General features: G+C 42.2%; 1 protein-coding gene across 3 annotated transcripts in view; it reads left to right on the top strand.

Annotated features, from left to right (window-relative positions):
* The first annotated feature begins 801 nt into the window (after nt 1-801).
* IFNAR2 (interferon alpha and beta receptor subunit 2) overlaps nt 802-27,804 on the top strand; it is a 37,772-nt gene continuing 10,769 nt past the window's right edge. The window contains exons 1-6 of one of the 3 annotated variants that reach the window (XM_077819242.1): nt 802-945; nt 12,383-12,474; nt 20,697-20,738; nt 21,071-21,200; nt 23,066-23,238; nt 26,170-26,330. In XM_077819242.1, coding sequence (XP_077675368.1) covers nt 12,435-12,474; nt 20,697-20,738; nt 21,071-21,200; nt 23,066-23,238; nt 26,170-26,330 — 546 coding nt within the window. In that variant the 5' untranslated portion in view covers nt 802-945; nt 12,383-12,434. Of the gene's footprint in view, nt 946-8,624; nt 8,673-12,382; nt 12,475-20,696; nt 20,739-21,070; nt 21,201-23,062; nt 23,239-26,169; nt 26,331-27,804 lie in introns of those variants that run through there. The other 2 variants (XM_077819225.1, XM_077819234.1) reach the window with 2 other exon arrangements.

The following is a 27,804-nucleotide window of genomic DNA, read 5'->3' as shown; positions in this document are numbered from 1 at the left end:
CTTGGCTGTTCTCAGTGGTGGCAGATGACAGGACAAGGAGTAATGGTCTCAAGTTGGAGTGGGGGAGGTATAGGTTGGATCTTAGGAAACACTATTTCACTAGGACGGTGGTGAAGAAGCACTGGAATGGGTTACCTAGGGAGGCGGTGGTGGAAACTCCATCCTTAGAGGTTTTTAAGGCCCAGCTTGACAGAGCCCTGGCTGGGATGATTTAGTTGGAGGTTGGTCCTGCTTTGAGCAGAGGGTTGGACTAGATGACCTCCTGAGGTCTCTTCCAACCCTAATCTTATAGGATTCTAAGTGCAGCAGTATGGAAGATTTGAGGTGGGGCTCTGTGTGTGAGGGGGTGCTGAGTGAGGTGGGGTGTGTGGTGAAGGGGGTTGGAGGGTGCACAGGGGGGCTAGTTGTGGTGGGTGTGCAGGGGGTTGGAGGGTGCTACTAGCTGAGTGGCAAGCGTTTTGGGGGAGCGAGAGGTGTATGGGGCTGTATGGGGTCATTGGGCAGGTTGTAGTGTCTGATTAGGGGATTTGTAGGGACTGCTGGGGGGTGGTTTATGATCGGGGGCTGTAGGGGGGTTGTGGTTTGTGGTCAGAGGGTGTCTAGGGGAGTGTTGGGGGGTAGTGGTGGATTGGTGGGGAGCTGTAAGGGGTAGTGGGGGGCGGGGGAGGCTGTGGCGTATGCGGGGCTGGCTCCCGCCGCAGGCTCACGCACTGGTCACGGTCCTCGCTCTTCTCGGGGAAGCAAGCGGCTCCGCAGTAGCATTTAAGGGAGCCCGGCCAGCGGGGCCCAGGATGTGCAGATGCCCGGAGCTCACGCACCACCCTCGTTCCCGCCCCGCGATGCAGATCCCGCCCAGGCGCTTTCGCTTTAGCCCTAAGCCCGGCCCGGGTCGCCATGAGAAGCCGCGGGGCGCCCCGGCTCCTGGGGGGGCCGCGCCGCTGCCAGGTACAGGGGGCGCTGGGGAAGCAGGCGAGCGGATTGCCCGGCAGGGAGCAGGGCAGGGGCCGGCCCCCTCGCCTCCCAGCCCCGGGCCTGTGCTGCCGCCCCTGCCGCGCTCGGCTGGGGCCTTGGGCCGGAGGCTGCAGCTGCGGCCCCCGAGCGCCCCGCTTGCTGCCCCGGGGTGCGGCCGCCCTGGGGGTAGCGCCGGGCCCTGGAACGGCGCGGGGCTGTCGCTGGGGCAGGGAGCCTGTTTCCAGTCAGAGACGTGGTGCGGGAGAGCGGCTGGCTGGGAGGGATTGGGGGGGGCCCTTCCAGGGATTTCCCAACACCCCCTCATGTGGTCAGCTAGTTACAGCGCAGTGTTGCCAATGTAGTCAGTGGTTAGACATTTGAATTGAAATTTAAAGTGTGTATTTTAATGCTTCAAAGCCCATGCAGTGTTTGATAAAATACTTGTACCTGGAAAAGTATACTAGGTTTGAAAAGTATGAACAAAGACCAGCTTCCTCATACAGCTGTTGGTTTTTCTGACACTGTCAGCATGTTCATTTCCACAATGCTGATCAACCTTATAATTTCAAATTCTGATTTGTAAGCAGGGTCTGACTGAGTTCTGCCCGACCGCTAGTGATTGGGGGGGGGGAGGGAAGGCTTCAGGACCAGACTGTATTTACATGAACTCACCTACTCTGCCTAGGTATCCAGCAGACAGAGCTGTGTTACCCAAGTGGTCAATTTGGGTTGGTGGGGGGTTACAAATCACTTTAGTACTGAATGTGGGGGTCATGAAATGTTATCCTTATTGTATGATTAAAGGGCAGCAGAACTGTACGTAGTCTGTCCTGATTGAGGGGTTCACCCTCAATGCTTAATTTTTGCCAGGGCTGAGCCCCAGCCCCTTGAGGCTTGACAGTTTATAGCCCCAGGCCCTCTGGGCTTGCCCCATCAGTTATGCAAGTAAAGAGCTTGCTTGAGCTCCAGCACCTCTTTCATTACAGATGAAGTACTGGTTACCCTCAACTGAACTGCACTTGATGATAAGCAAGGGGTTTGGATGGCAGATCCCAGTGGAGCTGGGGGAAGTGAGGGGAGACATAGGCAGGGATTTTCTTTGGTGGTGAGGGCTGTGCTTAAGAGTCACAGGTACTATTTGACTTGCATCTCTCCCTTATTTAAAGATAAAGCTTATTAGGTGCCAGAGAGTGTCTTTTGTTAAGTGACCACTAGAGCTGAAATCACTAATAATCAGATCTAAGTGCTTAGACTTGCTGTAGGACAGTATTTCTGTGGAAGAGACAGTAAGTGCAGGCTAGGCTATGAGGTTCCCACGCTGGGTGTAACCTCAAGAGACTGATTCACAGAGGTGACAGTGGCAGCAGAAGGTGATGGCGCAGGGCCATAAGCAATGGAGTGAATGGTGGCATGATACACAACAGCAGCCAGAGCAAGTGGCAAGCACCTGGAGGAATGAGCAAGGTGCCTTCTCCTCCACACCTCCCAGGGTGGGAAGTGAACTCATGAGAAAGCACCTTTGAACTCTGGGTCTTCACTGACCAAGGACAAGAACTATGGGTGGGGTGTGGTAGAGGGAGAAGGAAGGGGCACGTTAAAGGAACATTTGTTGTACTATGTTTTAGTGATGGTTCTAGAATGCTAGACTTATATAAATATACATTTCCTAGTAGGCCAAAATTTTTAAAACAAAAAACACATTTGCCAGGGTTGTTATCTTGAGAGGTCATTATCTTGGGGAGTTTCTGTACTAAACATAATTAATTTCTACATAAGAATGGCCACATTGGATCAGACCAATGGTCCATCTAGCCCAGTACCTCGTCTTCCAACAGTGGCCAATGCCAGGTGCTTCAAAGGGCATTAACAGAACAGGGCAATTGAGTGATCCATCCCCTGTCATCCATTCCCAGTTTCTGGCAAGCAGAGGCTCTCAGCATGGTATTGCATCCCTGCCCACGCTGGATAATAGCCATTGATTAACATTTGTTAATTCTGAAGTTGGACACTGTTTCTGAACAAGACCAGCAAATGCTCACTATTGTTCTGCAAGAAACTCAGCTGACTGGTTAGAAGCATGCAGTGCAACAGTGAAAGACTCAGCCGCTGAAAACATGAACTCCCTCACCGCATTCAGAAAATGTGCATACATGGCAGATGGATGAACCAGTGCAAATGGGTGTCAAATATTAAGTCACTGCATACGTTATCTTGAGGTCAGTGGTAGGCTGTATCTCTGACAATCCATGTCTTAGAGTTAAATGCTTGTAAATTGAATTCCAAAGAGATGGCTGTTTATGCATTTGATGGAGCTGCAAACTTCTCCGAAAGACATAGTGGAGTACAAGCTTTGATCAGACAAAAGTGTAACCCTAATCTCTCCAAAACACAATGCAGAGGCCATCTACTCCAACTAGCACTAGTAGGAGCTTCAGAATCTTCAAAAGGCATTTGAAAAGCTATAAACTTAATGTCTTCATTATACTTTTTTCAGCAAGAGTCCAAAATATAGAAGATACACTGGGACTGAAGTCAAATTAGTCCAATCTGGGAAAACCTGCTGGCTCTCTCATGAGCGATCCTAGGCTGTTGTCTTAAAATTCCTGCAGCCATTATTATTGACTTTGGAAAGTATCTACCAAGACGGGACAAATCTAAGTAGTGAGGCTGGTGGACGGCTTTTGCTACTAAATTCAGAGAAGACAATTGTCCTTCTCTCTTGTAAGTCTACTGTTGAAACCGCTTGGGGCATTAAACAATGCCAACCAGGCATCTGCTACATCAGTAGTAGATCTCTGTCCAACAGTGGAAGCTATGCTTGGATCAATCAGATATCCATTGAAAACATACTGGAAGAAGCAAAGACTTAAGTTCAGAAGTTGACTATTTAGGGCACTTCTATTGACTCTTTAAATGAAGAGGACAAGAAGTGTGTGTTAAACCACCTGAAAAAAATATAAAATACTCAGACTTGATTCTTACATCTTTACAACAGCAACTTCTTCATTCTATCAACCTCTACATAGCTTTTACAGATGCCTGTCTTATAGAACACTGACAGTTGAGTGGAATGAGGTACTACCTGCAATGGGACTGCCCTGTGATCATGACAGAATAGAGAGTTTGAACACAAAGTGGAATATCATATGATGAACCAATGAAGAGTTGACTTCAATTTCATCATCGCTAGTGGTTTGACCCAATTTTTAGGCTATGTTTCCTGGGATGAAAGTAGTAAGAATTAATCTCTTTCTAGTCCCAGTCACAACAGCTACAGTTGAGCATTTTTTCCTTATTGAATAGAATTTTGTGTTCTGAAAGAAGTCGCTTTCTGCGGGATCATGAGCATATCTTGAAGGACTGGAAGTACCGGGCACATAAGAAGCCACCAAAAATGAATGCACTGCATTTGAGAAGTTAACTAACAGACTTGTGCAAAATTACAACAAGAAACCAAGAAGGATGTAGATATAGTGCTTCATAGTAGGCTTCTGTAGCCAATTTTAAATTTGTGTGATATTTAAAAACAGGAGTTAAATCTAATAAAGTGGTCATGAAACATTTCAGTTTTTACTACAGTGCAATACAGCCCACCTTTGCCCTAACGATCTCACCCCTCATTGGTCCTCACCACCCCCCTCCCATATTTTGAACACCCCCACCTAATTTGAATTCCTGGTGAAAACACTGGCACCAAGCCTACTCAAGTTCAAGGTGTGTGTGTGTGGGGGGGGGGGGGTAGCAGAGATGTCTGGGATTTTCTTCTGCTCTGCTGCAGACTGCAGCTCTTCCAGAGGACAGAGCTGTTACAAGCAGGAGGGATTGAAGAGTGGAAGCAAGTAGGTTATTTTACCTCCACTCCTTGCTTGCCCTCCTGAGGTCTACCACACTGGAAGAGAAGCCCCTGTGAACATTTGGAGAAATACTGAGGATACTCTGTTCCCACCCACCCACCCCCATGTCCCTGCACTGTTGTAGTTCAAGTGTAGGCAGGACTTATGCAGATGGGAGGAGTTCTGCCCTTTCTCTAGTTAATCCAGCTGCCTAAGCAGCAGTAGTTAGTGCTAGGTTGAGGAAAGAATTCTTCCATCAATCTAGCACTGTCTACATGGACACTTAGGTCAGTTTAACTAGATCACTGAAGCGTGTGGATTTTTCATACCCCTGCCCTGAGCAACATAGTTGGATTAATCTAAATTTCTCATGTAGCCCAGCCTTTAGGCTCATGGAGGCCACCCCAAGTGGCCCATGGGCCTTAATAAGTTTGTTTAATCTTTGGCTGTTTGCCAAGGGGCTGATGAGCCAAGAGAGTTTGTGGGTCACTAAAAGTAATGACCTGTTGTGGGGAGGAGTAGCTAAGCAACCTAAGGCTCATGGGAGTTGAGGAAATGATGAGCCTCTTAAGGGCCCAAGGTGGACCAGGTCTCATGAGGTTCACAGAGATAAGGAGGTTGTCAGGGGGCTGGAGAGCTTACTAAGGCCATGTCTAAACGTATTGCACTGTAGCAGTACAGCTGTACGAATGTAGCTGCACGCATCTAGCAAAGACATGTTATGCCGATGGGCGAGAGCTCCCCCTTTGCATAATAAAATCACATCAGTGAATGGCAGAAGCTATGTCAGCAGGAGAAGTTCTCCCACCAACATAGGGCTGGACACATAAGCGATTATGTTGGTGTAAGTTATGGCGCTCAGGAGGTGATTTATTCACACCTCTGAGTGACATAAGTTATGCCAACATAGGCTATAGTGTAGACTTAGCTTAAGTTTTAGGGGAGTCAGAGGCAACAGGTAAGGGAATAAGAAAAGGAATACTTGTGGCACCTTAGAGACTAGCAAATTTATTTGAGCATAAGCTTTTGTGAGGTACAGCTCACTGCATTGGATGCAAGGTAAGGGAATGTTCACTTGCTGGAACTCCTTTTATGGGGACTAAGGAGCAACACAAGGTAGCCTGATGGAATGTGACAAGGGTTCAAGAGTCTCTTCTTGGGAGATGGGCAGCAGAATGTGGACAGAGACTTTTCCCCTGATTCTGCTGATCCTCCAAGCTTCTTGCCAGGCATAGTCCCACCCAACTTCCCATTTCTGCAAGAGAGCCCCAGTCCTGTAGACATTAGGAGGCCAATTGGAGAGGAACCCCCTTCCTATTTATGTACTGATACTGAGGGCCTGCAAGGTTTAGAGGAATGGGACTTTTCAGTAGATCTGCAGCAGGCAAATCTTTGTTCCCCTGGATATCTTTAAGCAAGATTAGTCAGTTAAAAGGATGATGGTGGTATTGTTCACTTCATTTACAGTCCAGCTATCAGACTGCTGTTCATGAGAGTTTGGCCTGAAATATTGCAGACACATATCAGTGTTTTTATAGATCATCATGGTTGGAAGGGACCTCAGGAGGTCATCTAGTCCAACCCCCTGCTCAAAGCAGGACCAATCCCCAGTTTTTGCCCCGATCCCTAAATGGCCCCCTCAAGGATTGAACTCACAACCCTGGGTTTAGCAGGCCAATGCTCAAACCACTGAGCTATCCTTTCCCCTTGTCCCCCCCCCTGCATTATATAGTATAACAACCTTGAATGGTAATAAAGTTAAACAGCCAATATTAGAAACCTGCGAATTCAGAGTTGAGTTTGAATTCTCAAGTAGGACACTGATTAAGGGGATGGCTTGTCTGAGTGCTAGTTCTTTCCTAGTGAAGCCTGAGGCCTCATTTTCACTAAAAAGTTATGTCGACCCATCTACATCACTCAAAAGTGTCAAATCCACCCCCCTGAGAGATGTAGTTTTAAGCTGAGCTAACCCCGGTGTACACAGTGCTAGAATTCTTTCGCTGACCTAGCTACTGCCTCTCAAGGAGGTGGATTGACTATAGCAACAGAGAATCGCTCCTGTTGTTGTAGTGATGTTCTGCAGCAACATAGCTGCAGCTGTGTCATGTTCCGAGTGTAAACATAGCCTGAGGCAAAGTTTCACAGTTCTGTGTAATGGAATACTGACAGTTATGTCCAGAATAGTCATCAGCAAGTGTGACTGCAGTGCTATTGTAGAAGTGAGGCTGTGGAAAAAAACTTATTTCCACCATTCTTTCCATTGGAGTTTCAGTGTCCATATACAGATCCAAATCACCAAGTTTGCATTCTGTCATTGTGGATGTAGGGAAAACCCTTTTCAAGAGGGACACATGCTGTTTTTTCCAAGTATTAGAAGTTGAAAGGGAAATTAAGGATTGGTAATTGACAAATTCCTTATCCCAAAAACTACAAATTGTATTAAAGTTAACCAAAGCTTAATTTCAAAGTCAACTTGCATTTTGATAGCAATTTCTTAAACAAGAAGTTTTATGCCCATAACGTGTGGCTAAATCAGACTTGAAGAAACCAATAGAGTATCGGGTATTTTGCCACTTCCCATTATATTTTTAGATTTATGGATGTCCACAGCAATGGCCTCGACTTCTTTTCAGCTTGTTTTAACACACACAAGTCACTGACAGATGTTTTAGATGGAGAACTGTAAAACTGATCCATAAATGAAGTCATCTGTGACAAATTGCAGTTTTCCCTCTTTCAATTTATTTCTCTCCCTGAAAGATCCAAATCAACAAATACTTCCTTAAGCTTAATTATAAAAAGCTAACACTGCAATACTTTGGCTCCATTCAGAGAATATAATGTGGTTGCAACTCTAGTGGGGCAGAATTGTTATTTGAATGTATCTCAACAGATGCAATTTTAAAAGTTTCTAGTATTTGGTGGTGGTGGGCTTTTTTTTTTAAAATTATAACATTTAAAAAAGTATATGCATTGTAAGAACATTTATGTGCCTGCAAGCCTTTGCCTCAGCTTTTTTTTTTTTTTTTGGTAAATTTATATTGTCAGAGGGATTGCTCTTGTACTTCTGAGTTTTTTTTCCCTGTAACAAAAATATTTAGAAAGCACTAGAGAAAATGTTGAAAAGATGACCATTTGAGTTCATTAACTGTGAAGTAGGTGAGCATTAAATGCTGTAACTAGTCTTTAGATTTGACTGTCTCCCATTTTACAAAAGGCCAGATAAAATTCCTTTTAAGTAAGTAAGATTTCCAGGTTGATGTATAACTTCAGGATGACAGATTTAGCCATATGTAATCCCTTATGCTAAATCACAGATTAGAATTAATTATGCACTATAATTCCATAAACAGTGTTTTCTGCTGCTGCTAAGTGCTGACTGTTTATAAGAGACACTACATCCAAACAACTGAAACAATTTAGTTTCCTTTTCTTAGGTTGTTACTGTTTCATTAATACTTGGAAATACACGTGTTATAGGGATGGTGAAACTACCTTCTGTCAATGCTTGGGGCATGCCTGTTTGTTTTTAAGATGACCTTTCAATATCAGGGAGGGACTCTAGAAAGTAAGAATTTACTTTAACACTTGCATTTATCTCCTCTTTGTACAATACTAACCTGTTGGAGTGTAGTGTATCACTGTAGAATATAGCATTTACAGTGATGTACATTTGGGTGATGTCAGGTATGTGGCATTGTACTGATTTACCTCTGTATTAGTGTAATTTATTTAATGTTTAATCCCTTTCATTTATAAAGGGTCATGTAATGCGTTTCTTGTAGTGTTTCTTCTGTCTGCTAAAGGCTTCTTTTTCCATTCTCTTTTCTTCCTTTCCTGCAGGGTTGTTTGCATGTGTATTTAGACCTTTCAGCTACAGAAGTGTGTGTAAGTAATTTAGTTCCCTGGATTAAAAAGTTTCGATACACCTCTAACAGCAGTATTAAGCAGCCATGCTGAGAACAGAAATTCAGTTAAGGAGGATTTTGAAATTTCAAAATCTGGTTTCATTCTGACATAGAACAAAACCAAAATTTCAAAGTTCTCCACAAAAATGTAGATCCAAAAAGAGTTTTAGAAACATTGAAAAGGCATTGTTTTGACCTTTTCAAAATGTTTCTGATTCTCCCCAACCTACCCAGAGTCCTAGCAACCCAGTAGGTGGGCAGGCTGGTAGGAAATCTGCCTGGTTTCTGTCAGAATTTATTCAAGACATCTTCACAGAACACTTAGATTTGATGAATATGCTAGTTCTGATGGGAAAATTTAACTAAGTTTTCCAACAAGCTGTACTGCTTAACCACAAAATACTGAATCTTGTTAGCATGTTACTTGATTTCAAATCAGTATCATTTTAAATGAAAGTTATTCATTGTATCAGATGCATGACTGTATGGACATGCCTGTTACCTTTAGGACTCTGTTCTAAATATTCTGCTGAATAACCAAAGTAACTAATACATCTACCTTGCATAGCACTAGATATTCAGTACTTTGCATTTATCTTGTGATTTATTGTAAGGATTAAGAAATATTCTTGTTTTGGAAATTGACACAGTAATGCAGATGTGCAAACTTGAACAATGGTTTCATTCAATAGCTGATCATGTCTAAGCTTTCTGTTGAAGAGCATTCCATCACTTTTCAAAAACACATTCCATTGCGGGTTTAGGGGCTGGTTCTGAAAATGTTTACATTTATGCTTGACTTTGCACATGATTATTTTCACCGACTTCAGTGGACTACTCGTATGTCCAGATAAACATGTGCATAAAATGTTTGCAGGATCAGGGTCTTGGAAGCCCATTTTGAATAGATGGATATTTTAAGGATCCAATCCTTCAAAGGTGACACGCTACTAAAGTGTACTTCTGCTCTTTAAAGTGACTGTAAAAAGGGCATTGTGAGGTTCCATTTATTGTCTTTCAGTGGCATCTGAATGAAGTTTGCTCATTGCTGTTAAATATTTTCATTAATGACTGGGATAATGGAGTAGATTATAAAATTTGCAGAGGACACCAACCTGGGAGGGTTGCAAGCACTTGGGAGGACAAGATTAGAACTAAAAATTATCTTGATTAATTGGTCTGAAATTAGTAAAGACAAGTGCATAGTACTATATTTAGGAAGAAAGAAATAACTGGCTAGGCAGCAGTATGGCAGAAAAAGGATCTGAGAGTTATAATGGAGCACAAATTGAATGAGTCAGCAGTGTGATGCTGTGGCAAAAAAGGCAAATATTCTAGGATGTATTAACAGGAATACCATCTGTAAGACCCAGGAAGTAGTTGGCCTGAGCTGCTTGGCACAGGCAACGCCTCAGAGAGTACTGTGCCCAGTTCTGGGTCATGAACAACTTTAAGTCATGAACAAATTAGAGTCGGAGGATAGCAACACAAATAAGGAGGTTTAGAAAAACCATGATCTATGAGGAAAGGTTGAATGTATTGGATATGCTTAATCCAAATAAGGCCCAGGATGGAAGCAAAAATATTTCTTTAAATATTGGAAAGGTTGTTATAAGTTGTTCAGTTTGATTGATCAGTTCTGTTTGTTTAGCAAAGGTAGGACAAGTAGTAATTGGCTTTATCTGTAGTAAGGGAGATTTAGGTTAGATATTAGGAAAAGAAAAAACCACACTTAACCACCCTTACTGTTAATTTCTTGGAACAGGATACATGGGGAAGTTGTGTAATCCCCATTCTTAGAGGTTTATAAGAACAGGGTAGATAAATATCTGAATACCTGTAAGGAATGGTCTAGGTATACTTAATCCTGCCTCAGCAGGGGGTATGGATTTGATAGCCTCTCCAGGTCCCTTCCAGCCCTACATTTCTAAAAATTAGAAAGTGGTTTTTTTTCTTAACTGTCTAACTTGTAAAATTTCCCCGAGACATAAGAGTCAAAACTTATTTCTGGTGAGAACGCTTGAGCCAGAAACAAGATTTCTTCAGGACAAATTATGCCCTCATTTATATCTGTTCATTGAAAGCAATCAGGTTGCAAAAATGGAACTTAGTGCACTGTTTGGAATTTACAGCTACATCCTGAAAATATTTTACCAATATTAAGATGATAGAATAATTATGGCCAAGAGTAATATAATTATGAAGTCTATTTTGTGCATCTTGAATTTCCCCTCATGTTCCACATCTTTCCAAAAAGATTCATTGTTAAAGCCACATATTTTAGTAGCCTTTCACATACAGTCAAACCATTTTTTATGTTGGATCTAGTGGCATAGTGCTCCCAACTGTCACAGTTCAGAGCACCTGCATTTCTCCTCAGTGTTCCAGCAAGGGCACCCACTCTAGGCTCCCAGTTCCACAGCAGTTCCCCCATTTGGATGGAAACATGTTCCTCTCCCATCTAACTGGGGTATTTCCAGGGTGCATCATTTCCTGCCTACATTGCGTTATCCTCAGAGGCAGGCTGCCCAAACAGAACCTGCTTGCTTTCTCTTCAGATACCGTTAACAGGGTAATTGCTATGGCCTACTTTTTTCTCTAATGTTTATTACCTTGAGTATACATTTAAAACAAGAACCCACACACGCTAATTAGCTTAGAGTTAACTCCTGTTGTTGTCCTTCATGACCGAAGATGACTCCAGCAGCTATTTTATGTCTTCCAAGTACGATTGTGGCTAAAAAAGCCAAGGAAAGAATGGCAGTCCTTTCTGTATGAAGTGCATACATAGTGTAATATTGAGGAAGGGATTACAATCTGTGTCTCCCGAGTCTGCCACTGTTTGCAGCTCAGCCTCTGTGCCTCAAGATCCCTACAGCAGTTGATCTCGAACTGGGTAACCCCATCATTGACCACTGCTTGCCAGAGTGATCTGTTTCTGATGTGTCTCAGCATTAATGTTGCATTGTTGCAAGTTATGCTCTAGTGTATCCTTGAAACATTTCTTCTGGTCACTTTGCAGGCGGTTGCCCAACTTCAGTTTCCATACTGCAACTACTTTGGCATCCTGGTGATGTCCATCCAGCCCAGAGTAATTGTGATACAATAAGCATGGCTTCAATCTCTGTGGAGTGACTACTTCCACAACCTCATTAATGGCAATTTTTGGAATTAGTAGACACTGGGTTTCTTCCCCATGGTATAGTTCAGAGAAAAAAAATTGGAAGTGGGTCATTTGCATTCCTCAGGTACTTCCTAGGATATCCAGTTCACAGATATTGTTCCAAAAAGTCCTTTGAATTTCATAAAAGCTTCCAGAGATTGGTCAGTCTCCAAGAGAGGGTACATACATACAGGCCCACAACACAGACAGAATTGTGTTTAATACAGTGGACCCCAAAGATGTTCAACTTAATTTGATAAAGGTCATTCAGGATATTGTCAGTCTGTCACACTGTTTTCATATAAACAGTTAATGAAAATACACATAGGCAAACATTTGTTTAAAGAATAAATTATCTGAAACACTACAAACCCTGCATCTCTCATGTTAGAGAGACTGTTTCATCCCAGTTCTCATAGGACATTAAAGGTGTGATATCAGCTCTTCTAAAAGCACAACAGGGCTTCTGTAGTATCAATCATCCAGTAATTATGCTGAAGTTGAAGTTTTGCTTGGTATAATTGCAGATCCAGAAGTAAAATGAGTGCTTCAATCAATAAGATGTGCTTCTAAATCATTATGGCAGTAGTGATTGTACCACTGTGTTTTTGTCAACTTGGTAAGTTACTTATTTCTTTGTACTGGATAGAACATTAACAGTGCTGATCATTCATTGATTACACTCTTCCTTCTGAGTAATTACTGACCTAATGTACCATCATGCTATTAGAGAGAACTGTACTGTTAGAAGTGCTGCCTTTTGACTAAGACACACAATCAAGGTCCAGACTGCTAGTGGTCCGTAAAGATTCCATGGCATTTTTTAATAATGGGGTGCTCTGGAACAACGTGTTGCATTCTACATCCCTAAATTCCCCTGTACTTTCAGATGGGGAGAGGATTTTTCATTTCCTGTCCTAAACTTTTGTATGCTATTCCTGTAGGATTTTAAATCATTGGAATTTAGCAGGGTTAATACCCTAACATTGTTATACTTATAAGAAGCACATGGGATCTCTCACACACACACACACACACACACGCGTTGGTGTAGAGTTACCAGTCCAGAGCCTGGATCAATCTAGTGGCCAGCCAGATTGGTCGCAGAGGGGAGCAGGGCTCTGTCTGTCGTGATCAGATGCTCCTGAAGTGTGGCAAGATGAACCCGAAGTCCCATGGCCAAGCACCCTGTTCTTATAGTCCTTTTTCCTCTGTTGAAGTCTATAGATTTTGCCGTGTCAGTTTCTGACTGGTTACTCCTTGATTGGTGTTAACATTCCAAAAACACCTATGAAAGGTAAAGGAGTACTTGTGGCACCTTAGAGACTAACCAATTTATTTGAGCATGAGCTATCCTGTCTTGGCTTCAATTTAATCAATTGTCCTGTCTTTAGGGGTGCTAGCCTCCAACTCAGGGTCATCAAATCTGCCCTTCCTCAATCATGGGTGCACGTTGATGGTTCTTTAGCATCAACAAATTTCAATAAGTGTCTTCGCTCCTCCTTTCTTGACCATCTGGTCAACAATGGCCTTCACACCTTATCTTTTCCTGATTCATGCATTCATTCCTCATTCACACAAAGTCTTACAGAGACCAAACAGTCTTTTACAGAGACTTTGAGAATACAAACAGTATTTTATAATCAAGCAAGAAAGGCATTACAAATTAAACCTTAAAGAAAAGGAGTACTTGTGGCACCTTAGAGACTAACCAATTTATTTGAGCATGAGCTTTCGTGAGCTACAGCTCACTTCATCGGATGCACATCCGATGAAGTGAGCTGTAGCTCACGAAAGCTCATGCTCAAATAAATTGGTTAGTCTCTAAGGTGCCACAAGTACTCCTTTTCTTTTTGCGAATACAGACTAACACGGCTGTTACTCTGAAACCTGAAATTAAACCTTGTTAAGTTTTATAACCAAGACAGTTTACATTGAGACCCAGGCCTCCAATGTTCCTCTAATCTACTTAACAGACAGTACAGAATACTGTCTTACTAACTAAACCTTAAAACAAAGAACTAAAGAGGGCCCAATTTGTAATGCATATGGGAAAACAGACTTTCTGAATAGCAGAAAGGAATGACCCTCTGGGACTATGAAAGGGTGGCTAGCAGGATGAAATCAAATCCTACATTAATACTTATAGTACAAGTATAAAATCCTGCTCCTACAACATTATACAACTAAAAAATCTGGCTCATCTGCCATTTTAACAGGAAACTGCTTTGGCGAGATTCATTTAACTCTCTAGAAAAAGAAACAGAATAAGCAGTGAATTTATTTGCCCTGAAGATTCCCCGTTTAACTTGCAAATCATATCCCTTTGCATTCTCATTCCTCCTCTAATCTAAACCAAGATACAGCTTCTTCCAGTTTGTTTCCTCTTGCTATCTGAGGCCAGAACTGTACACAAATTGTGTACCAATATCACTATTTTGGATAAGGGTGTGATATTAAAAAAAAAATCTTGAAATAGCTTTGCTGGTACAATCCCCTGTGTGAATGCAGTTATGCTGGTATAAGAGTGCTGATTCACATAGTGGAAGAGGAATAAGCTATTGTGGTAGAAGACACTTTTATACCAGTAAAACTGCATCCACATTAGCAGGTTGTACCACTTCAACTGTGCAAGTATAGTTGAAGTGATACAACTTTTGTACCTATTCAGGACCTCAATCATATTGAAGAAAGAGCACTCTATAAGGAAAGTAGTAGCTGAAAGCTGGCACTGTTGCCCAGATGTAATTTGTAGAGCTGTGTTTAAAAAAAAAAAAAGTAAAAAATGGCTGTTGTTGGTCAGCAATAGTAATGACAAAACCTGGTGATGGCCTAATCGGAAAGAGCTCTTTTCCATGCTTGTAGCTGTTTTGATCACTTCACACTAACGCAACTGATGTTCTAAGCTTCAGAGTGACATTAGTCATTGTGTGTTGTGCTGGGCTATTTGTTCATGTGGTGAATGAGGGGCACATGCTGTTGTGAGGGGGTCTCTGTGTTTGGCATTATTGTGCATCCTTGTTATATGGGTGTGTAACAGGGTGCACTCACCTCTTGCGAGCACCCTCTTGGCTGCGTGTATGCCTGCACACTCACTCTGATTGTCCCTCCTCTGGAAACGTCTTCACCCTCTTGGGGCTTCCTGGCTACAACTCTCCAGCTGGGCCACTATAGTTCAGTTCCCCGCTCTGGGGTGCCTCACTGTCCAGGCCACGTGTCCCCTCCCTCCTTCTGCCCCCCCACCCTTTAGCCACTGGAAGAACACAGGACACACCCAGGTCTGCTCACTACTCCAGGTCCCAGCCCAGGGACGCTGTAGAGAGCAGCTGTCGCTGTGTCCTCTTATCTAAGTCATGCTGCTCCTCTAATTCCCTGACCCACTTCCCTGCAGCTCTGTGCCATCATCACCCTTACCTCAGGGCCTTGTCCTGATGGAGGCCCCACAACCAGCTCAGGGCTTCTTCTTGCTCTCTCTGCCTTCTGGCAGCACTACCTCATCCAAGGTCCTGTAGCTCTGTCAGCCAGCCATACACCTTCAGCTCCTGCAAGGAACTGTACTTCTTATGGCCTTGAAGCTCTTTTTATACTAGGCTGCTGGGCCCTGATTGGCTGTGTCCCACACAGCCACTCTAGACAGCTTGGAGGACCCACTCCACTGCCCCTTTTTTGGGGTGAGGTATGGCAGTTCCATGAGGTCTCCAGCAGGGGGCTTCAGAGGATCTGGTATACTCCATCACACAGTAATTGTGTTGATTGGCATCTAGAAAACTGTGCTGGGAGATTTGTATTGACTTGTGTGGATGGCAGTTGGCGCACAGGTATGGTGGGTGGGCCAACTACTCCACCAATGGTGCAGTCTCCATCATAGAACTAATGAAATTGCTGCATGCAAATTAGCTGTAGAATACAGGTACACCACACAAGTTTAATTTACAGTATCTGTACACCACACTGTATAATTTGTAAAGTCAGAATAGCTGAGAACTTAATTGGCTGGTAAAAGACTGCAAAACCCTGTGATGGTTTAGCCTGGTGATATTCTGAACAAAGAGTCTTCAACCATTCTTGTGGCTGCTTCCATTGCTTCATATTGGTTCAGCAGACATTTTAGGTTTCATAGTGACAGAGTGACATTCCTGGAATCTTATTATATTGCTGACAAATGTGATTTAATGTTAAGGCTCACCAAGTTTGTTGATGTAAGGAAACTTGGTTGTTGAGGGTGATGTGAATGCTCCAGAGTAGGAATTTCACCCATTGTGCTTGCCAAAGAAGTTAATAATTTTTAAAAATTATTAACTGTTGAGGACAGAGACTAAACCTTCTACAAAGTTGTTTTATAGCTGTAGTTTCAGTTACAACTTTTTTTTAAATTTAAAAAAAAAGTAGTAGCAGTAGTGTGTTTCTTACAGAAGTGGTAGGGCCTGATCCAACTCCCACTGACATCACTTGAAAACTTTCTGTTTATTTCATTGGGAGCTGGATCAGTATCATAACAAAGCAGAAGTAATATCTTATTTGTGTAGTGGAAGCACCCAAAAGGTACTAGCTGCTACATGTATGGGAAGAGAGAGAGTTCCTGCCCCCAAAAGCTTAAAATCTTAACTTATGTTACTCTACATATTATAAAAGTTATAGAATATATTTATTTTTAAAGCAATGTTTTACTATTCATCCCACTTGACCACACTTTTCTAAAATAGTTGATAATCTAATGCAGGAAATAAATTGTTCTAGTTCTCTTGATTTTTCTGCTCTTTTTGACGACAGTTCTAATAGATTTTTGTTGTGCAGTCATAGGGAGGAGGAAGGGCTATGACAGGAAGGATGTCTTGTGGTTAAGTCACAGACTGAAACTCAAGAGAAAAGGTTTCTGTTAGGTGCCACCACAGATTTACTGCGTGGTTTTGAGCAAATTGCTTAATCTGTGTGAGAGTTGGTTCCCAAGGATACTGGGAGGATAAAATTATGTGAGAGGCATTTAGTTACAATAGTGAGGAACATCGCAGAAATGTCTCTAAATTTGTCTGCAGTTTCGAGGATTCTACATTGGTATCTTATTGTTTAATTTCAGTAATTAGGACACTTCATTTACACTATAATAAGAGCAATTGGGGGTATTTCCAGGAAATAATTCTTGTATCAGTGTTCCAATATTAGACTGGAAAGTCTTTCCCCATGTACAATCAAATGTTATACTGTATTACATTTAGCATTATAAGCATGCATGACTGAGTTAAAAGCTTGTCTTTTCAATTGTAGCAAGAAATTTGCTATTTCAGCACATTTAGACCTCTGGGGACATTTCACTTTATTTTGTATCTCATTTGTCTGCATTGTGATCATGTAGTTTATTTCACTGCTAAGTTGTATATCACTCTGCTCATTGACTGAAACTTTTAAATTAAAACAAGAATGACTTTCCCTAATAGAACATTCAGACAATAAATACAAAAATGTTACTAGCTTGTATCAATGCTGGATAACTCCTTCCAATGTGTTCAAGCTTATTAACCTCCTTCTTAACCTGGGATGATGTCCCACTACAATCTTGAACCCACTTTGAATTAAGGTGGGTTTGCCTTTAATTTGCAGTCCTCCATTCAGTGTTCATGTATTTTAAGACTCCTTTCAAAATCTTCTATGCTGTGACTTTTGTTAAAAAGCTTAAAATTGTTATATTTATTGTAGCACCTAGGAGCCTTAGCCCATTGTGCTAGGTGCTGTACAAACAAAATAAAAAGGTTGTCCAAGCCCCAAAGATCTTACAAATTAAGTATAAGATAGGAAGTATAATAGGTGGATACCAACAGGCAGGAGTATTTAAAAAAAAAAAAAAAAAAAGCCAATGTTGGTCAGCTTGGTAGGCAGTGGTACCAGTGCAACAGTGGCCTACTCATTGATTTTTTGGAGGCATCATGGTAAATGAGAGTTTTAAGGAAAGATTTGAAGGACAATGAGATAACTTGGCAAGAGCTCCCCATAAACATCCCCAAAGTGTGAGGGTCAGGATGGAAGAAAGTACAAAGGTGCTTGTATGAAAATTTAACAAGTGGGCAATGGAGGTTGGCAGTATTGGCCAGTTGGAGGTGGGGGTTGACACCTGAATAGTAAATGAGAGATGGTAGGGAGGGTGGGGATAGACCGTGAAGGTCTTTGAAAGTGACAGGCAACTTACATTTGATGCAATAAAGAAGAGGGAGTCAGAAACAGGATGCAAAGAGAGGGGTAACATGGTCAAAGCAATGGGCTAGTGGAATGATATTTGCCGCAGCATTCTGAGTGGATATGAGTGGGGTAAGATTGTGTTTTGTCAAAGCCAGAGTAAAGGATGTTGCAGCAGTTGAGACGCTAGATGATGAGTCTAGATGAGGGTTTTAGTTGTGTGGATGAAAGGAAAGACTGTATTTTAGAGATGTTTTGCAGAAAGGATCTGCAAAATTTAGATATAGCTGGGACATGGGGACCTAGAGAGGTCTGAATTGAAGATGCCCAGGTAATAGGCCTGACTGACAGGCAAGATGCTGGTGCTGTCCACAGTGATTGAGAAAGGAGGGAGCCTGGATGGCTTTTGTGGAAAGATTCAGAGCTCCGTTTCAGCCATGTTGAGCTTCAGCTAACAGCTAGAGCCCTGCACGCATACAAATTTAGGTCCATGGATGCGGATACCCGTGGGGATAAATCTGTATCCACAGAACCAGACAGCTCTCCCTGGAACCCGCAGCAGCAAAAGGAGCAGAACGTGGGGTCACTGCTCCCAGAAGCCAGCGCCCCATACTGGCAGCTCCTCCAGTGCAGCTGTAGTACCCTCCAGCCCTTCCTACTGGAGCAGGCACTAGGCTCACAGGCAGTTGTCCCTAGTCACGCTCTTGTGTTCAAGCAGCGCGCACACCCCCAGACAGGAGATGCAGATGGGGGCAGGGCTAGGAACGGGGCTGCGAGTAGTACAGCTATGCTGGAGGAGTTGCCGGCGTGGGTACTGGTTCCTGGGAGTGGAGGCCCCACATTCTGCTCCTTTCGCCACTGCAGTTCCCGGGAGAGCCCTGCAGTTCCACATCCATGCTATCCGCATCCACAGATGTAAATTTGTATCCGCGCAGGGCTCTGCTAACAACTAAACATTCACAAGGAGATGCCAGAGAGAGACAGCTGAGATTTTAGTTTGGAAAGAAGGCGATAGGGCTTGAGGTAAATGAAAGCAGTGAATTATATGTTGCAACTGCTAACAAACTACAATATTTCAGAAATCCACACTCCTGACATGTAGCCACCAAGGCACATGTGAACATATCACACCAATATTCCTCAAGTACTACTGGCTCTGTATCCCTTTCCAGATTGAATTTAAGGCCTGGGCACTAACTTGCCAGGTACTTAATAGGTTGGGGTCTGAGCTACCTCAAAAACCAATTATCCAGTCACAACCCTCCATGACCATGCTCTAAAAGAACTTTTCAACTAGGCTGACCCAAGCTAAGACTGTTGGGTCTATGGAGCAGCGTATTTTCAGCAGCAGGAACGTGGCTAAGTAATACCTTAGCAGGGGAGATCAAAGTGAGCCTGAGTGACAAGGTACATGGATCTGAATGAGCCAGGAAAATGCCATCCCACATTCTGGAAGATTGGAGGAGAGAAAGGAGATGGCAAGAAGGGGAAGAGTAAGAAAAAAAGCACCCACACATACATATTGGGGACAAGGGAGGCTGTGTGAAAATTTCCATTTACTGGGGCTGTGTGATGGGTTCAGGACTCAACACTGCTGGCACCTCCTGCTGGTTGCTCTGGGAATTAGCTCTTGCCAGCTGCAGGGCACCCTCTGTGCATGGTGTCTCACCCATTGTCTGCTCTGCTGGTTTGGGACCCACAGTGCTACTCTGCACAGTGGCATCCTCTTCAGGACACTGCCCACTACTCCAATCTCACCCCCTTCCGGGGAGGGGAGCCAGAAGATAACAGTCCTTCAGCTAGCACCTGCCTCAGCGGCCAACCACAACCCAAAAGTCTAGCGCCTCACTTCAGGGGCAAGTTGTAGTCTGTCTCGGCCACGCTCCTCTGTGGCCAGGGGAAGGGGAAGTGGGGGACCCAGGCCCACCCACTACTCTGAGTCCCAACCCAGGGACCCTCTAGCAGCAACCTCTCTCTGCCCTCTTGTCCACCTATCTTCCCTAGGCCACTTCCCTTTTGGCCCCATGCACCTTCTTGACCCTTTGTAGCAGGGGCCACAGCCTGGCAGGTAACTGGGCTGGAGCTCTTCTCTGCTCCCCCAAGCCTGCCCAGCACTGCTCTGTCCAAGGTGCTCCCTCCTTCACCTCAGGAGCCAATCCTCCTCCCTTGCTAGCCAGGAAGAAACTACCCTCACTGCTGCTAGGCAGCCTTTATATAGGACCCAGCCTGGCCCTGATTGGCTGCCTCTCCTTTTGCCCTGATTGGCTCTCCACAGGCCCTTGCTGATTGGCTGCTGGTCTGCACAGCCTCCCTGGCCTGTTATAGCCCTTTTTCTCAGGGAGTGGGGCAGCTGCCCCACTGCAGGCTGTCTTTAATTATTATATAGTGCTTAAATATCACAATGATATGCTATTTAGAAACACCTGAGCTATCACTGATCACCTTCTTAAGGACAGTAACAGAAAAGCATTTGATACAGAAAGGAAATAATTCAAGTGCAGTTTCATCAAGAAAAAATGGTATAATCTGAAAGGCAAACGATGAGAGAGATGGAGAACAAGATTAGTATCACGAATAGTAAATGAATAAGAACTCTAATTTATCATTGACAAATATTGTAGAACACACGTACAATTTCTTTAATGAATAAATATATATACACGTTTTCATTTCCAGTGTACCTCGGCATTTTGACCGCTACTTTGTTCAGCTTGCCAGGTAAGAATTTTCATTATATTTTAAGCAAAATCCCTGAAATAGCTCAAAAGATGTGTGTGTACTTCCATCCAGCATCCTTTTGACTTCACTATGCATTTCCATGTAAGAAAGCTATGTGGATAATATCCATCAGGACAGTCCCATGCATTTGTGCCTCCAATGCAATGGATGTGCAATTTAAAATGACTTCATCTTCAGTCTTGTAGTTTTCTTATCTTTTTGGGGGCTGATATTTAACTAATTGGTGAGTAGAATTACCATGTATAATGGTATTGCATTTGTTGTCCTTTTCAAATACTTCTTAATCTTAGCAACTTTTTCTTTTAATCTAGAAGCATCTGTGATAAATCCACCTCAGAAGTTAACAATGAACTCTCAGAATTTCCAGCACATTTTATCATGGGAACCAGGAAGTAATACAACTATGCCAGCATACTATCATGTGATGTACATAGGTGTCAGGTTTGTTTCCATTCATACTGTACATGAATTTGTACTTTTTCTTACTTACTAGTCAAAATATTCGATTGACTATTTTGTTTTTCAAATAGATTTTCTGAAATCTGCCATTCATCAGATACAAGGGTAAGAATTAGGTTTTAGGATATGAGTAGCTATTTGAACAATTTTAAACAAGTACACATTAATTCCTAGAGCAAATTTGTACATGGAAGAAACCTGTATTTATCAAAGACATGATAACTTCAGCTTTTGTTGATGATTTCTGTTACTTTCTGTTCTTATTCTTCCATCAGTGCAAAGTACTGTACCCTAACTGAGAGATTGGGCCACAAGCTCTTTGGAAGTGTGATGGATTGGCAGGCTGACTGGTGCTGAGCCATACTATATTTGATAGTGCATGTGTGCAGAGCAAACTGAGCTTTAAAGCAAATATTTTTCAAACTGGTGATAACATATATGCTGAGTGCCCCACATAATCTGGGATACAGGGCATATAACAACACCGAACAAGGGTTAGATAACTATAAATAAAAATTTACACATTTTAAACTAACTTTTTTTGTTTTCCTTTTTGGATTTCACTCCAAACTCTACCTTTCCCCAGTATAACACTGTCCAGTTCTTGTTCTCCCACCCCACTCCAGAATGTCTCATTCTGTGCCATCACAGATACCAGGAAATTTGGCACACCAACAAACACTGCCAATAAGAGGTTACCTAAATGGTTTTAAAAAAAAAATCCACATTTTTTTTAAAAAACAATTTTATAACCTTAAGAATATAAAATAAATTAAACTTTTCAAGAACATACCATGTCATGTTTTAAATACTGTTTACTTTTGATGTTCCATAATGCAGTGTGCCTTCCTAATATTTTTGTCATAACAGCAATATGATCTGTGTCATCATCACAGAACTGGAGACATGGGAGGAGGAACCTGAAATGGGATCCCATTTGGGTGCTCAATGTTATACGTCAAATGCTGTTCTGTCTCAGGCTGTCTTGAGACATGCAAACAACTTTCAGGGTTAAACTATTTTTTTTAAATAATCCTTTGCAGGTCATATTTAGGTAAAGAGGATTCTCCCCCATTTTATTTATTATTTGTAATACAGTAGCATGTACGGACGCATCTCAGATTGCAGCCCTATTGTGCAATGCAGTGTGAAAACACATAATAAGAGAGTCCTTGCCCCAGTGAGTTAACATTTTACATAGAGAAGATGAAGGGTTCAGGAGAAGCAGAGTATGACATACAAGCAGAGTGAAAAATGTGAGAGGCTGCAAACATTAAGTTAATTTTCAGATTTTGTTGTGGTGGTGTTTCGGTTTTGGGTAGGGTTTTGTTGAGAAGAAATGAGTGTGTATATATATGTACATAACCTATATGGACCAGGAAAGGAGCCAATATGACCCTAAAGGAGATTAACCCTACAAGAATAAGTGGATTGGGGTAGCCTTTGGACAAGAGAAGCAAGTGTGGTCCCTCTTCAGGAAGTTTATTTTATGTTGCCAAGATGAGTGGGAGATCCTGTGTAAAGCTTATGACTTACACTTCTTGTATATCATTTTTGTTTTTATCCCTTAATCATTCTGGTTTGTTGTGGTCTGAGATTTTGTTTTTCAATTTTCCTTGTCAAACATGTCCCTCTCTTCCACTCCCCATGTAGGTACACTTTAAATAAACCATGTGGATTTTACTAGTCTGTGGTTTTGATTATTTTTGACACTGTTTAAAGTGAGAGCAGAGATCACTTCATCCAGTGCATCTCTGAGTTTTCATGTTACTCTCCAGAGGTACAGTCACAAATCAGAAGATCCTTTTGAACAACACTGATTTTTTTTTTTCTTCAACTTAAAGTAGATCGGAAAAGGGATGGAAAATTGCTAAAGACTGTTCAAATATCACACACCTGTCCTGTAACTTGACAAAGGAGTATGAAGACTATACTGATACCTACATAGCAATGGTTCAGAGCTTCACAGAACATGGAGTATTAAATTCATCTGTATCTGAATTCAGTCCATATAGGTCCAGTAAGTTCTCTCTTACTATTCTATTTTTATCTGCATTTGTTCATTTTCTTGTTTTTATTCTCAGCTATACATAACCAGTGTTTTAATAATGGTACTATAAGTCATTGGTTCTCGGAGCCGGTCCGCCGTTTGTTTAGGGAAAGCCCCTGGCAGACTGGGCCAGTTTGTTTACCTGCCGCGTCCGCAGGTTCGGTCGATCGCGGCTCCCACTGGCCGCGGTTCGCCGCTCCAGGCCAATGGGGGCTGCGGGAAGCAGCGCAGGCCAAGGGATGTGCTGGCTGCCCTTCCCGCAGCCCCCATTCGCGATTGGCCAAACCTGTGGACATGGCAGGTAAACAAACTGGCCTGGCCTGCTAGAGGCTTTCCCTGAACAAGCGGCGGACCAGCTTTGAGAACCACTGCTATAAGTAACTCCAAAGTAATTTAGTTGGTGATATACTAATTTATGTAAGATGTTGTGAACTAACATATCATCTAGTGTAGTGGAAAGCTATCTATACAAAATACATGGCTTGAATAGTTCTTATGAATAGAAACAAGCAATGGTTTTGAAGGAAAAAGCAAATGTTGGGATAGATTTCCTTCCATTGTGCATATATAAGAATCAATTTCTTTTATGTGTATTTATTTCAGACTTTTATAAAGGTGGTAGCATCATTTTGGGGATTTGAGAGTAGAAATTTAAAAAAAAAATTACTACATTTATAAATTGCATAATCTATTTTTTTTATGTCAGTTAATTGGTTAACTGTTGAACAGGCAAAAACAAAAGGTGAGGGGTGGAGGAATATCTGCTTCCATTTTAGCTGTCACCTTGATTTCTCCCCATCCCCTTTGGTATGTCACATAAACACCAGATGCTCATTAGCAATGATGGTCTAATACTGCTAGAGGCTGCTTCTCCCTGGAGTCCTATTTACAATATCGCCACATTAATTTCTTTTTTTCCTCTCCTGAAATAAGGACCATTTATATTGGGGATCAAGTGGATAAACTGAATACGGAGACTATCTAATGTTAGGTACAAGGTACAGAAATAGTATCCACTCAGCTCAAAGACTTTGAAATACTTTAATTGTAATGCTAACAAGCCAGGGTAACATTTTCATGAATGGACATTTCTCCATTAATTTTAAATATAGTGGTTGAGCTATTTTGCATCTCAAATTTGCAGGCCTTCCGGGAATAGTGTAGCCCTTATTGCAACTTGAGTTGACTTACATAGCTTCCCCCATGTACACCCTTGTTCCTGTCCTCTTTTGTCCAAACATCAATGCCCATTTATCTGGGGAAGCAGAGAACCCTAAACTTGAAAATAATGTAACACTTTTCCTCAACTGATTCATCAACATAGTGCCTTACAATAAGATTCTTCTAAAAAATTGGAAATGGTAAATTGTACCTTGTATTCAGACTTCATTGTTCCAAACACCTATTTTTCATAGATATGTATCAGAAAAATAAAAATATTACTCTGTAACAGTGTTCTCCAGCTGTTTCACATTTATGGATATATTTGCATGGATGAGGGTGCACTAGCATCTTTCCCATGCCACCTCTATGTTTGCTGTTTTGTAAAGTTGCAGAAAAGTATTATCAGTTGACTGAAGAGCCAGGCTCAAATGGTAAATGTTTTAACAAGGGCAACTTTTCTTTTTCTTTTCCTGGTGCATATTTAAACCAAGATGACCCTGAGTAGAAATGCAGGGCTATTCTGATTCATTACCCTAAAGCATCTGATTTACTTCTACCCATAAAATAGGAAGGGTTGGAGCCTCTCCCTCCTTGGCAGAAGGATCTGAGGCAGAGACAGATGACTCTTGTAGTCCAAAACCATGGGAACAACCACGTTCAGGTGAAAGCTTAGGCTGAGGTTTATTGTTGTTTTTGTATAAATTAAACAACAGGAAAACCACAGGAAGGGGTGTGGAGTAAGATTTGGCCGGTATTAAGTGTGTGCATTCTCCTGTTTGGAGCAAGGTCAGAACTCCACCTCTTTAAAATGTTTAATTATTTTACCTATATGATTATAATAATGAACTAGACAAGTAGTTAGCACTTACATAGCATGTTTTAGATTTTTCAAAGCACTGTGTAGACAATAACTAATTAGATCAAAACACAGCACTTGCAGAAGGATCAGTGAAGTGCAAAACTTTTGACCTTCAGGCTTTGGAGATTCTGCCATGCTGTGCAGTGGAGAAAATGTCTGTATAGTTTTGAAAGCCAGGGAATTGTCAGGGCTTATGGCTCTCCAGACTCCTGGGCATTCTGAGAAACAGGATCTCCAGGCATTGTTTTGAGGGCAAAAGCATCCACACAGAAGCCAGGCTCAGGATGATATTCCTCAGGTCCTGCCTGACAGTCACCTGTGAGAGAGCATCTCCCTTTGGAGCTCTGCGGCCAGTGGTTCCCGGCCAACAGTTAGTCCCTTTGTCTACGTTCCAAGGGGTATTTGTGTGTGGAGGGGCCACCCACAGGGATTAATTCGTATGGGTATTTCAAGTGTTTTACTAGAAGATGCTGCCTCAGAAAACAATGTTCACCCCTTCCCTATCGCCTCCAAGCCAAACAAAAAGAACCTCAGTTGCACAGAATTTACACAGAAGGGCTTCTGTGGGGCTGGAGAAACAAGGGATGCTGCTGTTTTGGCTCAACTCCCCTCTCTCCCCACCCCCCTCCCCAATCACCTTTTCTCCCATGGTAGTTTTTGGATTGTTTTAGGTTTTTCTCTATTTTTATTCCCTCTGCTAAAAAAACTGGAGGAACAATTTTCCCCTGAATCTTTGATAATTTCAAACCCTGTTGGGCAACTAATTAGTCAATCATCTGACACGTGGGAATTGACTTGATTTTTACCGATTGTCTAACTGATGTTAAATGTATAAATGTAGTTATATTTTGGGGTTTGTTTTCTTTTTCTTTAAACAGCATACTTGGGTCCACCAGAAGTTAATCTTACTGCTTGTACAACCTGCATAAATGTGATAGTAAAACTTCCAGCCGCGTATTTAAAAGAAAAATCTTTAATTGATGTATATCAAGAACTTGATTATATGACAATAGTGGAATCATTTGATAGAAAGGAAAAGGTAAGTAACTTGTCGTTTTAAGATTTAAAGAAAAATGTACAAAGCGTAAAAAATAAATTGGCTTGAGCAGTAAGGAAGCTTGCTGAAGATGAGCTCTGTCGTATCTTATCCTAGATCTTTATATGAATAAGACTATTGTCAGTGGTTTACACAACACAGGATAAATGTGAGCCTTCTTGAGGCATGAGCTGATGATTTGGGTACCAGAGAAAATCCTTCTGCCCTTCATTCCACCCCCCGGTGATACAGTATTCCCCAGTAGGTGCAGTGTAGGAGATTCTCTTCATTCCTTCGAAGCGCCTGACATTGGCTACTTCTAGAGACAAAAAAGCTGATTAGGTTGACCACTGGTTTGTTCCAGTATGTCAGTTCTTATGGTATCACATAGTATTGATCAGAAAAATAAACTCCGTGCTAGAGTATATCAAAAGTGCCTTTTTCCCCTCTATGAGCTCCCCATCCCAATTTTAAATTATAGTGGACCTTTCCTTCAACTCACTTGAAAAGTAAATAACACATTTACATTGTCACTTTCATGCTGAAGGATCCCAGAATGAACTGTATAAGGAGATCACTTCTCCCGCCTCTATTAAAATGAAGTTGTCTCTAATATGAATCTTGACAATTTATGACATTCTAGGGTGTAATCCAGACCAGTGTGGGGCAGTGTCACCCTTGCCCTGCAATCCTGGGTGCCTCACAATGCTTTGCTGCTGTATCTTCCACTTGGGCTGTTCAGAAACAGCCTTGCAGCATGTGGGTAACACTCTGAGTATCTGTGTCTAGCTGTAGCCTGCCAGTCACACATCAGTCTCACACTCGCTTCCACCAGCCTTGGTGACCACTTGCAGGGTGACTCCAACACACTCCCAGTCCTGGATTTTCCCACAAAACCTGTGTTCTGTACTATCTGGCCCTCTCCTGGACAGTCCAGATATATTAGGCCCATTGCCCCTCTAAGGGGATAAGTATACAGCAGTCTGCTACCCTAAATGGAGCTACACACACAGTTCACAACAATGGATTATTTTTGATTAAAGAATAAAACAAGTTTATTTAACTGCAAGGAAATGAGGTTTAAGTGAGTACAAGTATAAGGCATTAAAGTCACAAATGGTTACAAGAGAAATAAAGATAAAATGCTTCCTAGTACTAAAACTTAAGAAACTTGATTTGGTGAAGTCCCTTATCACATGTTTCCAGTAACATTGCTGACCAAATTCTCAGACCAGGATCTTCTCCCAGAGTCCAAAGGTTGTTTCTTTTGTCCGCTTAGGTGAAAGAGAGAGACGGATAGGGAGAGAGAACTTAGTGTTTTTGTTCCTAACTTTTATAGTTCAATCGCCTTCTGAAATGCATTTTCCTGAAGGTTAGCCCTAGATAACGTTCATCCTCATTTTGAGGACAGAGGCAAGGAGTCTGGTGGTGAAGAGGGTCCATGCTGTTTGCTAAGATGCAGATTTGTTAGTTCATG

Source organism: Eretmochelys imbricata, chromosome 1, assembly GCF_965152235.1.
Source record: "Eretmochelys imbricata isolate rEreImb1 chromosome 1, rEreImb1.hap1, whole genome shotgun sequence".
NCBI lineage: Eukaryota > Metazoa > Chordata > Testudines > Cheloniidae > Eretmochelys > Eretmochelys imbricata.
The sequence above is the reverse complement of the archived record's forward strand: the minus strand, read 5'-3'. Positions and strand labels throughout refer to the sequence as shown.